At 41.7% G+C, this 20,348-nt stretch overlaps 1 protein-coding gene across 1 annotated transcript; it reads right to left on the reverse strand.

The window, feature by feature from the left end:
• Nucleotides 1-746: 746 nt before the first annotated feature.
• Nucleotides 747-13,707, reverse strand: LOC138595070 (B-cell receptor CD22-like). The gene is made up of 6 exons (XM_069666387.1): nt 13,629-13,707; nt 12,922-13,158; nt 11,932-12,192; nt 4,283-4,552; nt 1,990-2,250; nt 747-766 (listed from the first exon to the last, which is right to left on the reverse strand). Exons 1-6 carry the CDS (start codon nt 13,705-13,707, stop codon nt 747-749), a joined length of 1,128 nt encoding a protein of 375 aa, XP_069522488.1.
• Between the last annotated feature and the right edge of the window lie 6,641 nt (nt 13,708-20,348).

The following is a 20,348-nucleotide window of genomic DNA, read 5'->3' on the forward strand; positions in this document are numbered from 1 at the left end:
AGTAGTCACCTCAATACTTAAATGAAACAATCTGGAAGTTGATCAATTATTTTGTGAAACAAAACTGCTCACATGATCCATAGGAGGACACAGATGAATATGATGGTGAGGAAAATAGCAGAGACTGTGGCAGGAGCAATAAGTTTCCACGCTCCTGAAAAAACAGTGATCATATTAAAAGGCTGACAATTGATTCGGGTCAAGCAGAAAGTTACCCTATAGAATAATAATACAAACACATTCTTCAACTTCCAATTACAAAATGATGACCGAGACAAATGTCAAACGTCCCTGATGCTGTGAAACCCTTGTTGGAGTCCCTGGATGGCGTCCTGGATTCATATTGGAATTCTTTAGTTCCACATGGAGACCTCCACACTCAAGTGGGCAACAGTGGAGAAACATGGAGGAGGGTTATTGGGAAGAGTTTCTTCAAACTGAACCAGAGTGGTGGTTGTTATTGGACTTCTGTGCAAGTTGTAGATTGGCTATAACAAACACCATGTTTGAGCATAGGGAGGTTCAAAGGTGGACTTTGTACCATAACACCTTTGGACAAAGATCTATGGTTGCCTTTGGTGTTTTGTGAGATTAATCTCATTGCCTTAACCTGTAGTGAGGGTGAAATGGGTGGTGGCAACCTGAAACCTGCTGGTGGACACCAGTGCTGAAGGAAGGTGCCCAGCTTCAGACGGAGGCCTTCAAGCTTGGGGGGCCCAGGGGTCTCCTGAAGCAGCAGGCAGGTACTAGAAGGCCAAATGGACCTCTGCCACAGAAAAGGGAACTTTAAGGAGCTGCTGAGACTGACGATGAATCACGGAAACAACCGAGAGAAGGATGAAGGAAATGAACCGTCTGACACAGATTGAGGTACTGGTGACTGAGGTGAAGTTCAGAAAGAACATGTAAACAATATGGACACAGCAGGGGTTGCAAACAGAAGAACAAGTTGTTACAGCATTCAGGTAGTTCACCAGCAGTGCCAGTGTACCTATCAGCAGCATTATGCACGAGTGTCTCCTCTCGTATAAATGGTTTACAGAAACCACAGTGATAACTTCACATGGCTGAATGTTCAATCAGAGGTCTCTCCACTCCGGGATATTATCTAATAAAATATTGATCGGTGCAAACGCAAGCTTTTTAATTGATGTGGTATGGTTATGATTAACTTGGCCCGCACGTTTTTTGGGACTGATTAAATGGATATGTAATGATGTGTTTTGTAAGGGCAGCCACTGGCTTTATTTGTAGTTTTTGACTTTGCTTGTCACCTCCACCAGGATATTTTCACTACTTGAACATATGGATCGTGTAAATGAGCAAAGGCAGAGTGTGCAACACGCGGAGTCTCTGGTGCGCACTGAGCACCTGACGCCACATTCCTGATTATTAGTTCATTCAAGTCACGTTATCTCCATTAAAACTAAAAATCCTACTTGTCTATACAAACACTGTGTAAGAAGGTATTAATGAAAAACACTGAAGCTCTATTTCACATTTTATTTTATTTAATTCAGGAGACGGTCTCTCCTCTGCGCTCAGAGGGGACTGTGAAGGTGAGACAGTGCTGATCAAATACTAAGTGGACTTTTATTTAATATTTGCATCTATTTTTTCAAATCTTTTTTATAGATCACAACTTTTGCGTGGAGAGTGGTGTGCGCCACTTTCAGGCCCCGTTTTGTGCGTACGCAACAGTTATAAATGAGACCCCAGGACTTGAGGGTAAGAAAAAGACAATCAGCATGGGCCTGTATTAACCATAACAAGATCTTGCTGTTACTTACCATTTAGGCAAACTAAAAAATATATTGATTGCAGATCACAGTGTAAGTCAATCAATCTTGTTATTGAACAGCACAACTGTGTCCTTCCTCCTTCACATGTGGGGCAGCTATCAACATCTTGTTACTCAAACTGGATTTTTTATTTTTATCTGACCTCATGCATGTTTAAGACTTATGATGCAGCCTGTGTGAAACTTACCTGCCACAACAGTCAGATGTACGGTGGAGTTGCTACGTCCTCTTCTGTTTTGGGCGTAACAGTAATAATTCCCACTGTGTTCAGGCCTTGTGTCGCTGAAGGTAAAAATGTGTCCTGAAGCTTTTGGTGAGTCATCATGCTCCTTGTACCAGGTGTAATTAGCTGCTGGGTTAGCATCACTGCTACAGGTCAGAGTCACTGAACTGCCCTCCACTATCTCAGCAGAGGGACTCACTGACACAGAGGGAAGCTTTGGACCATCTGATGATGCATAAATAAATAACAAATAAAAAATAAATTACATATAAAAAACAAAGTATATACATTTCTTTAGTGGTATGTGTCTTTTTTATATTGCTTATTATTTTAGCTGTTTCACTCACAGTGAACATTAATAGAGATGTTTTCGGATGTCTTCGCCCCGTGCTTGTTCTTAGCTGTACAGTAATACTCTCCAGAGTCAGATGACTGGATGGAGCTGAAGACGAGCTGTGGTTGTTTAATGAGAGGTTGACGACCATTCTTCTTGTACCAGGTGTATTCAGCTTCAGGCTTAGCATCACCTCTACAGGTAAGAGCCACAGAACTGTTCTCTCTGATTTCACCAGAGGGACTCACAGACACATCAGGAACCTTTGGAGCATCTGGAGGAGATAAAAATTAAATGAATAATGTGGCCTTCAAGCTCGGCCAGCTCAAGGCGTAGGCCATATAGGCAGTGAGCTAAGGCACCACTTTCTGGAGGCGCTGGTTTAGCGGGCCATCTGATGATCCCACAGCATGCTGTAATGAAATAAAGAGACAGCAGCAGAAAGAGGGGAGAGAAACAGCAGCAGATGATGGAGAAAGAGAGACAGTTGTTGTGTTGTGTTGGGAATAATATTAAAATAAAACATATGCAGTATAGGCATCTCCTAGGGCTACGCTTTCGAAGAGGCTCCGGTTTAGCGGGCCATACTCCTCTGATGATCCGACAGCATTTGCTTAAGTAATAAAGACAGACAGACAGCAGCATCTGATGGAGAAAGAGAGGAGAACAACAGCAGCAGATGATGGAGAGAGAGCTAGCAGCAGATAACCACCTACTGTAGATCTGTGTAACAATAGCAAATCAATAGATGAGGTCTGTAATAGATAACTAATTTAAAAAATGGCATGCGATACAAAAAAACTAGCGCTGCTTATAATCTCATTATCTTTCATCCAGGCCTCCACCTGTCAGTTCTGGGTTTAGATTTATCTTTTGCTTACTTGCATTGAACATGACAGTCATTCACACACTGTGTTCGTGAATGATGTCCCCAACTGTCATTAAACTTCAGCTTCATTATGTATGATGGATAATTTGATGTATAGTTAAGAGTGCGTTACTTTTTACTAACAAAATGCAGTAACACACAGTGAACCACATGTCTTCATGAGATTTAGTATCTTTTATTTTCTGACCAGATTTCAGATTCTCACAGACTGTAGCTGCTTTGAAATGTGAACACTTTGTAGGTTAACCACAGATTAACTTAGCAGTGAAGAATCTTCACCAGCTGCACGCTCCACGACCATCCACTGTCTCACCAGAGTGACTCACTAACACAGAGGGAAGCTTGAATGCTTTGAAAGAGATAGAGTAAAATAAAATGACAGATTTCTGATGATGTAAAAACCCTGAACAGTGTCGTAAATCTGGGCGCCAACAAAAACTAAAAGTACAGAAAAAAAATTACGTTTAATCAGCAAAGTCAGCCTGACTGACAAACCTGAATGTTTCTTTTATTAAGGGTTGTTTCACTCACATTTCACATCAATGCTGGTGGATACAGATGTCCTCGTCCCCAGCCTGTTCGCAGCTACACAGTAATACTTTCCAGAGTCAGAGGCCTGGATGGAGCTGAAGACAAGCTGTGTGTCTTCACTGGGAGGTTGACGGCCACCTTCCTTGTACCAGGTGTATTTAGCTGCTGGGCTAGCTTCACTGCTACAGGTCAGATTCACTGAGCTGTTCTCTCTGATTTCACCAGTGGGACTCACAGACACAGTTGGAACCTTCGGAGGATCTGGAACCAATGAAACAAAATGTGTTGAATTTTTTTAGTGCCAGAAGTTGATGTGTGTGTGGAAGCATCTGAATCTTGATAGGTGGTTGACCCTGAACATCTGTGCAGATGTGGATGCAACGCTGTGAAAAAGTGCTGCTCTAAAACAGTGCAAGATAAGCAAATGATCAATACAACTTAAAGAGACAGACAGACAGACAGACAGACAGACGGACAGACAGACAGAGCTGTGGTTTACTTACATTCAACATTAACAGAGAACTTTGTAGATGTCTTCCTCCCCAGCTCGTTCTCAGCTGTACAGTAATACTCTCCAGAGTCAGAGGCCTGGATGGACCTGAAGACAAGCTCTGGTCCTGAACTGAGACGATGAAGATTCAGAAGTCGATTAATTTTGTACCAGGTGTATCGAGCTGCTGGGTTAGCATCACTGCTACAGGTCAGATTCACTGATGTGCCCTCCACTATCTTAGCAGAGGGACTCACTGACACAGAGGGAAGCTTCGGAGCATCTGGAGGAGAAAACACAATATGTAATGACACATTTAATTCTAGATGAGTTTCACATCAGAAACTTTTTTAAATTGACATTAGTTCAGACACAAAACTGGTAGAAATCAAACCTAAAGCTCATCAACATCACAGATATAAAGAACTGTTCGGCAGTGCTGAAGGCCTGAGAACAAGGAAGTGATCCTGGTTTAGTGTTTGTGGAGACTGTTAACTGATAAATCAATTTTAAAGACATAATGATGCTGACTTGTGTCGCTAAATTTCAAGTGTAAGCTTCTGATATGGCTGAATTTTGTAGTGCAGACAGAGGAGAAGAGATTATTATACAATATCTCTACAATCTCACGGGGCAAAGACTTTTTTCACTCAATTCTGCCCATTAAATCAGCAAATATCACTGAGGTTCATGCAGTTAAAGCAACTGGGAGCAACTTTCATTGTGTGTCGATCTTGGCGACCCCTGTGGACACATCGGTACATCTTATCTCTCTGCTGATCTTGTCCTGTACATGTGTTTGTAGTGTGTTCTGATGAAAAATCTCCTCCTGCTGTCTTTTAACAGTCAATCGTATCACTCACTATAAAACTTTGCTGTACAAAATGTAAACAAAGGCTGTAAATCACCTCGTCTGAGACCGACCTGGTGGCAGCCGTGACAGGACTTAAAATAACTATATATAAAAAGTCAACTGCTTTTGTAGGTAGGTCATAACCAGCTAAAAACTCCTCACAGCAGCTTTAACGTACAGGAGTTTAATGTCAGTGGAAGACTGTGAATGTACTCACACACTGAAGGAGAGGAGAACTTCTCATATCCTCGTACAGCACAGGAAAATCTGTCTGTATCACCAACCTGGCCTGGCTTATAATATAGTGAATATTCACGTTTAATTTTCTGTCCGTTCTTGATCCAGACGTAGGAAGAAGCACCAGGACAACTGTTGAGACACTGCAAACGCAAAGACCCATGTAGACCATATCTGCTCACCTGCACCTGGAGATCTGAACATGTGTAGAAATGGCAGTTCATTAATTTGCACGTGTGCACAATCATTTACAGTATTTTCGAAAAAGGTGAAATTATAAAATAAATAGTTGAATATTTTAGTGAAAACTTTACCTGTGAGAGACAGGGTGACTCCAGGACTACCATAATACTTGTTTAGGTTTGTTATGAACCTGAACATGTACTCAGCTGAGTCGCTCTCTCTCAGGTCTGTGACTGTCAGAGTGCATCTGTTCCCCTCACAGTGATTCTGCACACGACCTGAATACTTTGATTCTGTTTCAACATCTATATATTCACGACCTTCTATTCTGGTGAACCAGAATTTTTTCTCAACTTTGTTATCCTTCTTATTTACTCTTGATGGGTATGTGTAGGTGCAGCTGATGTTCACTGTTGATCCTTTTGCGGCACAGATCTTAGTAGGAGAGTACGTCACTCTCCAGCCATTCTGACCCTGTACCACTGTAACACAGAGCACATCAGGAAACACAATCAACATGCATGACTTGAATTATCACAGAGTCTGTGCTTTTCTTTGGAAAGTTTACTCTGTGGTCAGGTTGCTGCTGAGTTAAGTGTGAAAACTAAAGAGAAATGCAGAACACTGAGGCGTGAGAAACTGTACTGTGTGGTTCAGATGTAAGATGCTAAAAGATGAAGTTCAAACAGTGTCTTGAGACTTCACAGTGACACAAGTTCACCTTTCAAAAAACTTTACAATGATCAAAGTTTCTATTTATAGAAATAAAAACTGATCGTGCACCACATGAGCTGAAGCCTCTGCAACCAGGGTCGGCTTCAGAAAAGAGATACAAAGGGTGTGTTTTATGCAATGAATTTAACTGTAGATATAAGGTACCTGTCAGAGAGAGAAGGAAGATGACCAATCCACTCGCTGCTGCAGTTAAACTCCTCATTGCTCCTCTCATCTTTCTGTGTGACTTTAGGGACCAAAAAAGCAGATAAACTAATAAGTATACAGAAATTAAACAGAATGACACATATTGATTATTATTTTTACTTACAAATCAAGGACGTCGTCTTCAAAGATGTCTTTCTTCTGCAGTCAGTCAACAGTTATAAGGCTTGTTTCCTTCCTCTTTACATGATTAAAATACATGAGGAGCTGAGTTAAGAGTTAAGAGAGACTTAAGTTAAGAGAGACTTAAAAAAAAAACTAGTGACACAGCTTGTTGGTTTCAAACCTGTTTGCTGCATAAATCACAAGAAAAGAGCAAAAAGAGAAGAGGAAAACAGGTGTGTTTCATTTCCTCTGCACTGCAGCAGTATGTGATAAAAAAAGGTCACATGCTGAGAACAGAGTTTATTTTAACTATTGTGTCATGAGTTATTCTAGTTTAGCTATGATTTTGATTAGTATTTTGGGCTCAGATATTATTTCCTGTTTTACTTTGTCACTTTCTCTCTTGGTGTCATGAGTTCTTATTGTTTAGTTTTGTATTTAGTTTTCTTTGTTTTTGTTACAATTTAGTCTTGTTTAGTCAAGTATTTTATGTGTGTTTCATGGGTTTAGATCATTTCCTGTTTTACTTTCTCACCGTGTCTCTTGTGTTGATCCACTTCCTGCCTTTGTGTTTCCCGCTTGTTTGATTACGTGCCCTGCCCTTATTGTTTTCACCTGCCCCTTGATTGTCTCACCTGTGTCTGATCAGCCTCACCTCCTAAGTTTATTTAGTCTTTGTGCTCCCTTGTCTCAGTGTCAGTTTGTCGTTTCATAGTTACTTTCCCAAGTATACGTTATGTTGTATGTTGTATATTTTCTCAAGTATACGTTATGTTGTAAGTGTACGAACATCAATGTACTAGTAACTATACTATAAGGGGATGTATAGATATATATACTTCTAGTCCACTTTTTAGTTTATGAAAGTATACTATAATAAGTGTAAGAGCCATATTCATGTTTTTGGGAAAGCTGTTTTGTTTTTGTGCCACTGGGTGTCGCTGCACTATTGCTTAAGGTAAAGGTATAAAAGGTGTGGTGATAGTAAATGTAGGTGTGTGTTTGACCCCGGAAGGACAAACGGTTTTTGACCGCTGTGACGACAGGCGGCATGGCAAACCGCAGCTGTATCGTTTGTATTTGTTTGATCGATCGTAAAAGGAAACTGAATGCTGTATTAACGCTGCATGGTGATTGAAATAAAATGGATTGTATTATGCAAACTTAAGACGCCTGCAGAGATCTTATTGGAAACACCAAAGCAAACGGTATCGTATAGAACTGTACAGCGCGTCAGCCAGGTCACTCCTGGGAGCCAAACACATCGGCAGCTTTAGTACTAGACTAAGCTTCTATAACAAGTGTTCCCCATTGCAAGAAAACATCACAATTTTATATAGGCTTGCCATTGCCAAGTTATGTGGAAATCTAAGTACCTGCTTCTGGTCTTACAGATGTTTTTTGGTTGAGTTCTGTATCACAGTCAAATATATGTCAGACTAAGCAGAGATACAACAGTGCGGTACACTTGAAAGATGGTACAATGTGTTTAACTGATGACTTGAGTCATTCATAAACAAAAGTGTGCACTTCAAAGCTTGTAATAGACTTGATTCACTCTGGCTAATATTTTACAGCCATTACCAGAATATACAGTATATATATGTAGAATTCTTAAAGTGTACTTTCATAAACTAAAAAGTGGACTAGTAATGCAAAGCTAACTGGTACACTAACTAGTGCTGACTGAGTTGTTTAAGTTTCCTATCTTATGTTCCAAAATGCAAAAACAATTTTTCATTAGTGTTTGAAATGTGTCTGTTAAGAACATATGTTCTGAATATGGCTTTAGTTGGTAATTGTCATTTTTGAGCTGGTTTATAGTTGCAACCATGAGTGAGGGGGCTGTTACATTTCATGAGTCCAGCTGCATTTTCACAGGTATTGTGGTATGTCCCACATGTTGGAGAGGAACTCCTCATGTCCTCCACTTGTCAGGAGGTGTAATGCCCTATCCTCCCAGTAGTCCAGACAAAATAATTTATTGCCATTGGAGTAAAATAGAGGATATGTTCGCTGATACTGGTAGTATATAACTGGTAAAAGGACAGTGTACTTATAAGTTTACTTGCTGTATACTTGGAAATATACTTTCATGAACTAAAAAGTTGACAAGAAGTATATAACTAGTATATATGTTCACATATATTATATATTATATATGTTGTTTATAGTATAGTCCACATGATAGTTGCAGTACAAAAAAAAACTAAAAAAGTTTACTACTCTTACACTTACTTAAAATAATATACTTTATGTACTTAAAAGTTGGCCAATTTAGACCCCTACAAGTATACTACTAGTACATTGCTGTTAGTATACTTCTGTTTGACTGAACAGTGAGTGAAAATCCGACAGATTATTAAATATAAGAGAGGATGAGGAAGTGTAACTTCTTTATTGGTTCGTTTCTTCTCTGTTCACTCTGTGGTCAGGTCGCTGCTGTTTGTAGAGAGAAGCTGAACACAGACGTGGAGAGACTCTCATGCCTGTTGGTTTGAACCCAACAGAAAAAAACAACCAAACCTCAGAGTGTGCAACAAAATAAAACAACACCTCAGACGTCTGAAGAGATGGATACCATTGCAGGTAAGAGAGTGAATATGTTATCTTGGTGAACTGCTCCTTTAAAGCAGGACGTAGAGGGAGCAGTCAGGCTGATGAAGCCTGAATGTGCCACTGAAACTTCTCCACTAGAGGACAGTGAAACATCAGATACTGAATCAGGACCCTGACAACATTTTACCTTCCAGCTCTGATTGTTGAGTCCAATTTGTTTAACCGTTTGAACTTTATTTGTTATGATTGACAACATTTGCATTTGAACTTGTTTACCACAGATACTTCATTCATAACCTACTCTGTTAGGATGAAGGACCCAGGTATTTTAAATGGACCAAGTGGAGGTTTAGAGTTCAAACATGACCTTCTGTGGTCTGTGTACCTTCATCTCAGCAACATCCCACATCATAATAAACACTGTGGCACATTTCATCCTTACAGACACAAAATGTGAGAAACAAGCAGAAGCTAAAGAACAGATCTGAGTTGTATTGTCTTGATAGCTGTTAAAGAAAATAATACTTAAAATTGATGTGAAATTTACTTTAAAGCTGAATCCAAATCATTTAGCTCTCTAATGTTTCCGACCACAGAGTTTAAACAGATCCGTCACCTGTTGTGGACGCTGGCTGTTTATGTGAATCAGACACAGGAATACTTTGACCATCTAGCAAACTGTGGTACTACTGAGCTTCTCTTGGATATAAATGTGTGAAAATATAAACTCTTAGCAAACCAGGACGCTGATCAGAATATTTTCAAGTATTTATTATTTATTAATTCAAATAAAATGTTACTTTAAAAACAATCAAATCAATACATTTATTTTCACATGTAGTCACGTGAGATACAATGACAGTGAAATTTTATCCCTACAACAACTCTCAGCGCAGCATCGGGGTCACTGAGAACGCAGCCGGAATTAAATCCCACCACATGATCTCAATGTTTCCTACCATGCAGAGGTGGATGTAAAGATTGTCTTGCTTGTCTGAGTGATAATAGGTTAGTTTTATCCTCTCCACTTCTTCCATAATGTTTACTTTAATCTTTACATTGGAAAACTACGTCCATAGCAGAGTCTCTCCCGTCCTTTTCAGGCAGGGTTATTGTGAGAGTTTACCTCCAGAGAAGGCTCTCTCCTGCAGGGCAGACCCTCTGCAGACCCCAGCTCTCCCTTCGAGGTTCTTTTTCTTTCTTTGTGTCTTTGAAATTACTGGTAATGGTGGTATACGGGGACATGACCTGCTAAACAGGGACCGTTCTCCTGTCCTGGTTCTTTTGGGCCTCGTAGTCAAATATCATCACAGTGCAAAATTATTTTTAGAAGCACAAATAATACAGTATTTGCAAAACTTAAACATTAAGAGCACAAATGTAGCAGAGCGAAAAGAGAGGCGGCTGTAGAGGTCCTTAAAGGAACAAGATAATTACCTTCTAAAGGACAGACAAGCTTGCATATAAAGCAGTGATTAATAAGTCACTATGTCACACACCACCTAACCATCAGCTGATCTAAATATTAATGTTTGACACCTCCACATGATTCAGTTTAAGCTGCCAAGGCCACATTCTTCTAACCCTTCTGCTCCATGCTGATGTTAACGCTCTGTGCTGCTGACTCGTACATGCTGAAAACTGAATGTGAAATCTTTTGCAGTAGAAGGTAAATGTTTCCACTCCCCCTACATCCTTCACATCCTAACTCTCCACAGTGAGTCATGCCTCTGGTTCATCTGCATCTGAAGAAAATCACATGAAACTAAAGTTATAGTCGTAACTGTGACAATAAAACTGTAGTCGCACGTTTTTATTCGTTGCAGGAGGCTCTGACCTGACTGGACTTCACACCGTGTCTTCCTGCTCCTCTGTGTCTTCTGTCTGTGCTGCAGTGACGGCCTTCAAGTCTGAGACGTCCTCATACTCAGCACCAGAGTCTAACTGAAGACAGATGATAAGATTTAATTAAGAATCTATTTATTCATGCTTCAAAGACACACTCTCTCTCTCTCACCTCTATCGTCTCTGCAAAGCTCAGAGTCTTCTTCCTGGATTGAGTCAAAACACAAAAATGACAAAACTCATCACAGAAATTCACAACTATAAAACTAAAGGAAGTTAAAGGAGCTAAATGAAAGAGAGGTGAGTGAACTGGTGGATTTTAATGGTTTTACCTCGTCCACACAATCAGGAGAAGCAGAGGAATCACCAGCAAGAGCACCAGAGTCAGCCTGATGATGTTCATGATTAATGTGGAATTCCCTTCAAATAAAGACAGATATGTGATCAACCTCACGCCAACTGTCTGGGAATGAAGACAGGACCTTTTCTTTACATCAGTTATCAGATGCTACTTATTAACATGTGAATCTGGTCTGGTGCAGTGAACAGGTGTGTGTGTAGCTGAATTCAAAATCTTACCTGCCGCCACAATCAGGTGTAAGGTGGAGTTATGACGTCCTCTTGTGTTCTTGGCTTCACAGTAATAATTCCCACCGTGTTCAGCTGTGAACTCAGTGATGGTGAAGATCTGTCCTGAAGCTTTTGGTGAGTCATCATGCTCCTTGTACCAGGTGTAATTAGCTGCTGGTTTAGCTTCACTGCTACAGGTCAGAGTCACTGAACTGCCCTCCACTATCTCAGCAGAGGGACTCACTGACACAGAGAGGGGCTTTGGAGCATCTGGAGGACAAAATATAGAGAGACAAACTCCATTAATATTTGAATGAATGATTTAAAGAACTTTTGTTCCATGAAAAGAAGAAAAGAGTCGCATGGCTTACACTGGACATCTACGAACAGAAGTGAAGAATTGATTTCTCCGTAATTATTCGCACACTTGCAGTAGTAGTTCCTTCTATCATCGGAGCTGATGGAGGTAAAATGATAACTTCTCTCTGGTCCTAGAGGCTGTGTTTGGTTCTCCCTGTACCAGGTACATTTAGCTGCTGGTTTAGCATCACTGCTACAGGTCAGAGACACTGTACTGTTCTCTCTGATTTCACCAGAGGGGCTCACAGACACATCAGGAACCTTTGGAGCATCTGGAGGAGATAAAAATTAAATGAATAATGTGGCCTTCAAGCTGGGCCAGCTCAAGGCGTAGGCCATATAGGCAGTGAGCTAAGGCACCACTTTCTGGAGGCGCTGGTTTAGCGGGCCATCTGATGATCCCACAGCATGCTGTAATGAATTAAAGAGACAGCAGCAGAAAGAGGGGAGAGAAACAGCAGCAGATAATGGAGAAAGAGAGACAGCAGGAGCTGATACGAGGTCAACAGTGAGGACACTGCATGAACTGTATCTGAAAATGAATAAGATAAGGACAAATATTTTAATATTACAATAAAACAATGGAAACTTTTTCAAATATAGTTAATAAATTAACTTGTCTAAAGTAAAATAAAAACGTTTTTTCAGGTACAAATTTAAATGACAACAACGTTTATCAAACCGAATTCCTGGTATGTGTAAACCTACCTGGCAATAAACCCAAATTCTGATTCTGATTTAATGTAATTAAGGTTTAAGGTAAAATGGCCTCATCCAGGTTGTTCAGAGAAGATCCCCCGACCTCCATACCAAACAAGTTCCCCTTCCACCTCGATCTGTATAACACTACCAATCAATAGATGATGTTTGAAATGGATAACTGATTTAAAAAATGGCATGCAATATGAAAACCAATGACAATAGATGATTTGTACCTTCAGTGTCGGCATAATAATCTGTTCACTCACATTTCACATCAATTGAAACGGATCCAGATTCACTTCTCCCCAGCTGGTTCTGAGCTGCACAGTAATACTCTCCAGAGTCTGAGGCTGTGATGGACCAGAAGTAAAGTTGTGTCCCTGGGCTGCGAGGTTGACGTTCCACATGTCCATTCTTCTTGTGCCAGGTGTAAGTAGCTGCTGGGTTAGCATCACTGCTACAGGTCAGAGTCACTGAACTGCGCTCCTCTATCTCAGCAGAGGGCCTCACTGATACAGAGGTCCTCTTTGGAGCATCTTGAGATGAAAAAAATATATTTTTAACACGATACGGAAATTTCAATCTACAAATTTACAGAAGGTCAGAGCTGTCTCTAGTTGTTGGGTTTGCCAAGTAGCCAAAAGCCAGCATGAAGAAAGAACACGTGAGAGAATTAAACCTCAGCGTCTATAAAAGCACGATTCATATAATCTCATTATCTTTCATCCAGGCCTCCACCTAAATGATGTCTCATCACATTCAGCTTAACAAATCCGAATGTTGGATGGATAATTTGCTGTATAGTTAAAAGAGTGTGTCACTTTCTCACTGCCACAGTGCAGTAAACACACAGTGAACCACTGAAACTACAGAAAAAAGCGAATATAATCAGCAAAGTCAGCCTGAATGTTAATTTTTTTAAGGGTTGTTTCACTCACATTTCACATCAATGCTGGTGGATACAGATGTTGTCCTCCCCAGCCTGTTCCCAGCTGCACAGTAATACTCTCCAGAGTCTGAGGCTTTGATGGACCTGAAGTAAAGTTGTGTCCCTGGGCTGCGAGGTTGACGTTCCACATGTCCATTCTTCTTGTACCAGGTGTAAGTAGCTGCTGGGTTAGCATCACTGCTACAGGTCAGAGTCACTGAACTGTTCTCAATAATTTGACCAGGGGGACTCACAGACACAGCAGGATCCTTTGGAGCATCTGGAGGAGAAAACATCTGTGTTTTAATGGACACTTGGATGCTTAAATTGTCAGTACTATGATCCAGTACCTGATCAAATATTATTATCAGCTGCACAGTAACACAGCAGAATATAAGTTGTGTTAGTGACACTGTGGATGAGACTCACACACTGCAGGAGAGCGGCATCCCTCACGTCCTTTAAAAGCGCAGGAATATCTGTTTTTATTATTAACAGAGACTCTAAGAGAAGATCTCTCTTCATTCATTTTCACTCCATTATTGAACCAGACAAATGAGGTGTAACTGCTGCTGTGACACCTCAGGTCTGCATAATCCCTTGATCCTCCCACCTTCACCTGCAGGTCTGAACATAAGAAAGAACTGAAATGTTATTTCAAAATAAACCAATAAAGTTCACAGATACAAAAAACAAGATATAAAGCAGTGTTTACAAAAAACACCAATTATTCTGGTGAAACTGTTACCTGTGACAGACAAAGTGACTCCAGGTGAACCAGTAAAACTTCCACCTTGTTGGTTTGTTGTGAATCTGAACTTGTACTCAGCTGAGTCGCTCTCTCTCAGGTCTGTGATTCTCAGAGTGCAGTCGTTCTCATGAAAAAGATACTGAACACGACCTGTGTAGTCTGAGTCTGTTCTCACATCCACAGGTTCATAATAATTCTCTTTAGTAAACCACAGGCTGCTTTGAACTTCTGTAGTTTGTTGATTCATTTTGGATGGGTATGTGTAGGTGCAGGGTATGTCCACTGTTGATCCTTTTAAAGCACAGATCTGAGAGGAAGAGTAAGTCACTCCAAAGCTCTGAACCACTGTAACACAGAGCACATCAGGAAGGAGAATTAAATTCATAACAACAGAGAAAAAGACGGAGATTTCATTAAGGTACTTCTTGTAGGGAGATCCAGGGGCTCCGATTTTCACTTTTTTTTTACTGTTCAAGCCAGGCACGTAGCTGTAGGCTGAATACGGTTTCAATTATCTGACTACTCCACCAATACAAATGAAATGATTCTTGTTCACCACATGATGACGATGATGATGATGATGATGATGATAGGTCAGATCGTTTGAGTAGCCGTGCACTTTGCAAATGCCAGATTGCGAGCTGCCCCTCCTTCTTTCACAGAGGAATGTTTCTGTTCAGAGGCCTACTGTCAGCTAGACAGCTGTTTTTAATGTAGGTTGAAATAAAAATCAGTTTGCTTAAGGTTGTCACAAATAGACGTGAGGAGGAGGAGAAAGTTCCGCCATCATTCTCAACACGACACACCTTCACCAGCTTTCTCCTCAACGAGTGCAGCCAAGTAGCAACGACAGGGCTGCTCATTCAACCCTTTCCCCCGTCAGCAGCAGCATGTGATTTAGCACTCGATTCTCCAACGGCGACATTTACTCACGACACACAGCGCTGTAACTTCAATCTCTAGACACGCCGATAGGATCGGTCAGAATCTAATTACAATTAAATAAAATGTGTTTTCTACACACCCGAAAGGTCCAACACAGGCGGTCGAGGTTCATACAGTGAAATAGTCTGAAATATGGCTGCATGCATGTGCGTGCTTTGTGGGCGCCGTGCCAGGCTAGGTTCACATCTCAGATACACCCCATTTCACCGATAAATCACTCGCGGTGACTTCGACTCATTAGGAGTCGCTAGTACTTCGACGGTCAACTAGCACGAACACAACATACCTTTGATGCTATATTTCAACAAACGTTAATATAATAGCCTGAATGAATGTTAAATATGGCAACGTCAAAGAAAGAACTCACAGCAAAGCCTTTTAAAAGCTCCTGTGAGGAACTTTCTGTTTGTGTTGGTTTGGCGCCCCCTGTGGACAAAGCCGTACCTCTCATCTCTTTGCTGATTTTGTCCTGTACATGCTGAAGTTGTGGTTTTTTGACAAAACATCTCATCCTGCTTTCTTTAACAGTCTTACGCCGGGGACACACCGGACGAGGAAGCGCTGCGAAGCGCCGCGCAACGAAACATCGCGCGCGAGCTGGAGCACTTCCGTTCACACCAGACGCGCATTTCTCAGTGCTGGTCGACAAGCGCCTCTGCTCCTCAGCTGTCGTTTACTCACATTCGGAGCTGTTTTTTCATCATGCTCTCTCTCTCTGTTTGCGTGTGTGTTTTGACACCCTGCCCCCACCCCCTATAGCCAGGCCACTTTGTGTCTCTCTCTTTGTGTGTCTGTGTGTGTGTGCGTGTGTGTGTGTGTGCGTGTGTGTATCTTCATCTCTCTCGCGCTCTGTTTAGATACTGACAAATATATAAAAGCACACAAATATAACATCGCATTTGTCAATCGCTGTGTTTTATTTTGAAAATTGTTTGAATTTTGAAAATTGACCGGATTCTCTCGTTGTTTCATGTGTGACTTCCTGCCAGGATTGACGCGATCGCTCCCGGCTCGCGCAAAAAATAGACCAGGCGCCGAAACGATCGCTGCAGGGCGCGAGCCGGCCGCAGAGGTGCGCGCCGCGGCGCTTCTGATGTGAACGACACAATCGGTGAACATGGCGCCGAAAGGAAACGGGCTCCGCTTCTCTGCGCTTAGCGGCTATTTGCGGCGCTTCCGCGTCCGGTGTGTTCCCGGCGTTAGTATAACTCACTTTAAATTTATGCCCTGGAAAATGTAAACAAAGGCAGCGTGCAGTCAGTCGCCTCGTCTGACACCTCCCCCCCCCGCCAGCAGTCTCAGGCATTAAAAATAACTTTATAGAAATAATCAGTCTTGTCACTGATGGTCTGGTTTGCTTTTGAACGTCATATAGAGTCATCAGAATTAATTTCAGTCTGTTTCATGACCAGTGAAAAACTCCTCACAGGAGCTTTAACCACAGACGTCAGGTAAGGAGCAGATATGACACAGATCTGTGTGTTTCTCATGCTCTGTACCTGGCTCAATAACGTCGCGATCTGTCCGTATTCCCGCGCACAGTTACTATACAGTATAAAATAGGTCTACGTCTCTACATGCTCTGAATGGCACGGGCAGGAGCTGTAACCTGCGATCAGTTCATCATAGTTTCTAATAACGCAGCGCGGGGAGGACAGACGTGGATCTGTGTGCTAATCACGCAGGTCTTTCTGTCCGTCTGTCCCTGTTAACAGAGACTCCAGTCTGCTGTGCGAGAGCTGAAGAGGAGCATCAGGCTTCATGATCAAACGAAGTTTCATGATCAGACTGATGTTTTTTCATCACTTCAGTCCGCAATCACCCGCTCCCTCCCTCCCTCCCTCCCTCCCTCCGTGCCCCTGGTCTCCCCCTCTCAGCGCTGCGAGTCTGCATCAGGTTTTGTTATGTGACTGTTTTAATGTTACTGAGCATGTTGGTGCCGGTGCACCTCCATCCATACGCTTTAATTAATGACGCTGCTGCGTCTGTCAGCTGTGTTTGTGTGAACATGTGGACCGTCGTGCCAGGCTATGCGATGAGCATAGCAAATCTTTGTCTTTGTGCCTGTGATGCATAAGGCTTGTATGATTAAACTTTGGTGCATTCAGGCAAGTATAGTTGTAATGGCCTATTTTGGTTAACAAATGCGATTCAGAACCTATTAAGTATGATTGGTCTCGGACGGGCTAGACCCACCTGATTTTCTCTTTGCCCACCCACACTGTGATTTCTGCCAACGCGCTGGTTCAAGCAACTTGCTGCACCTTAACAAACTATTTGAATGACATTTCACATTGATTAAGTTCTTCTCAGATCCCCCCCTCCCTCCTCCCCATATTGTTCTCAGTAAACTCACACACTGCAGGAGAGCGGTATCCCTCACGTCCTTTAACAGCGCAGGAGTAACTGTTACCATAAGCAGACCTTCTAAGAGAAGATGTCTCTTCAAACATTTTCACTCCATTATTGAACCAGACATATGAAGGATTATCAGCCACATTACAGCTGCTGTGACACCTCAGCTCTGCGCGGGTCGATGATGATGATCCTTCCACCTGCACCTGCAGGTCTGAACATGAGAAGAAAGAAGTGAAATGTTATTTCAAAATAAACCAATAAAGTTCACAGATACAAAAAAACCCACAAAGATAAAGTAGTATTCACAAAAAACACCAAATATTCTGGTGAAACTGTTACCTGTGACAGACAAAGTGACTCCAGGTGAACCACTAAAACTTCCACCTGGTTGGTTTGTTATGAATCTGAACTCGTACTCAGCTGAGTCGCTCTCTCTCAGGTCTGTGATTCTCAGAGTGCAGTCGTTCTCATGAAAAAGATACTGAACACGACCTGTGTAGTCTGAGTCTGTCATCAGATCCACAGGTTCATTGTTTCTCCTCTTAGCAAACCACAGGCTGCTTTGAACTTCAGTCGTTTGTTGATTCATTGTGGATGGGTATGTGTAGGTGCAGGGTATGTCCACAGTTGATCCTTTTAAAGCACAGATCTGAGTGGAAGAGTAAGTCACTCTCCAGTCAGTCTCCCCCTGTACCACTGTAACACAGAGCACACCAGAAAAAACATTAAGATCATCACAACAGACGAAACACTCGACAATTACCTGTACAGGTGTTTCAATAAAGAAACCGGCTCCATGACTTAAATACATTTCCCAAAACTACGTGGCAGTAAATCTTGAGTCTGAGGAAAGTGATGCTTTATTAAAGTGGTTGTTATTATATAATTTATTATTTTATTATTAAGGCACAGTAACACAGACATATAGAAGATCAAAGACAAAGTGTTAGAGATCAGGAATGCATGGAAACATCACACAGACAACAACCCGACCGATGTATCGGGTCAGCTGATTTCATCTGCTGATCATTGCATTTTGCAGAAATATCAGTATCAGCATATATATCATCCAACATGCTCCACTATTAATGACTTTCATTCTTGCAGTGCTGTGAGACAAAGTCATTACACCTCCTGACGAGCAGAGGGTATAACGTTTGGTTCATCAACAGGAGTACCAAGCTCCAAGTTATTCCACCATAATAGAGCTTGAGTGAAGAAATGTAACAGCCTCCTCACTCATGGTTATAAACCAGCACAAAAATGACAATTTTCTAACATAAACTTAACAACTTAAACTACTCAGTCAGCACTAGGCGGCAGGCATGATGGGAAATGAGGACGTCCCTATCGCTGCCAGAGTGCGCGTCACAGCTGAGCAGAGCAGCACACACAGCGAAGGGGAGCAGCATATTATCTTTCCCATACAGAACGAAACATTGTGAACAACAAACTCATGTTAAAATCACAGTAATCAGCCAAAGAAAGCTTGCTTTCAGCGCACCGCTGTTTCTACCCTCTGCGCATCTAAACGGCGCAGACGAGATTCCGTGTGTACAGTCTGGCTCTCAGTTAGTTTGAAGTTCGGTAGTAATGAAGGTACAGGAGCTTTAAGCTCTATTTTCTGCTAGTTTCACAGCGGTTACGCTCTAAACAACAAGCTTACACGTCTACACCTCCGTACAACCCCGCAGGAAGAGACAGGGTTTTGTTTTAATAAGCAATCGTCGCGCTGCTGCCAGGTGTGTGCGTCTGTCTACTCCGCCCTCCGTCACACCTGCAGCTCCATACAGCAGTGAGACCCACGCGGACTGTTCTCATTCACAGAACGGCAAATGAAGACGTTTTGTGAAGTCTATTTCAAGTCTCATAACGAAGTTAAAGTTACGGTGCTACAGACAGACAGACAGAGAGCAGAGCAGAGAGACAGCCATGTCACCGTGATGCTACGTTTTGACTGAGTCCCGACCTGCGGACTGTTGGCTGAGCTCCAGACCTCTGCCCCGCGACAGACAGTCCATAGATCGTCTGAATTTTGTATGTCATGCAAATGTGACAATAACTTTTCAGATTTTGAATTTTATTCTTTTAATTATAACATATAATACCTACAATGAACACAAGTCCAGTATCGGTCAGGCTCTCACAGACGTCAGTAAGTAACTTGATGCACTGGCAAAGTTGGTTCCCCTTCTTCTCATTAAGGAAATACAGACTTCCGTAACTTAACTCTTAAGTTACTGAATCCTTCAGATGTACCACTGACAGCTCCAGCCTTACAGAACTACTCGTCATGTGCAATACTCCAAACCTCTCAAAAGTTCATGTAACAGGATGCAAACAGATGTTTCATGTGTGAAAACATGAAACACATCTAAAGACTTTGAAACATGAGGATACAGAACAATCTGTAAATACACAAGTGAATATGCTTTAAATGGTTTGTATCATTTAACGTCATATCTCACATTAAATCCAGAAAAGTGCACATTTAGGAAGTCTGTTCTTTTATAAAATGTTTAAAAACATATGAAGCCTGTTCTGAATAAGCTTAATAAATGTCTTACAATGTAAATGAGGATGTACAGTACCTGGCACAACGAGAAGGACGATAACCAACCCACTTGCTGCTGCTGCTGCTGCTTTTAAACTCATAGCTGCTCCTCTCATCCCTGTGTGACTTCAGAGAGAATAAAACACATCAGCAGGGACGGTAAAGAACCTTTGCAAATACATATCAGTCA

Source organism: Semicossyphus pulcher, unplaced genomic scaffold (assembly GCF_022749685.1).
Source record: "Semicossyphus pulcher isolate SPU_LCO1_2020_fin unplaced genomic scaffold, fSemPul1.0.p SCAF_17, whole genome shotgun sequence".
Lineage (NCBI taxonomy): Eukaryota > Metazoa > Chordata > Actinopteri > Labriformes > Labridae > Semicossyphus > Semicossyphus pulcher.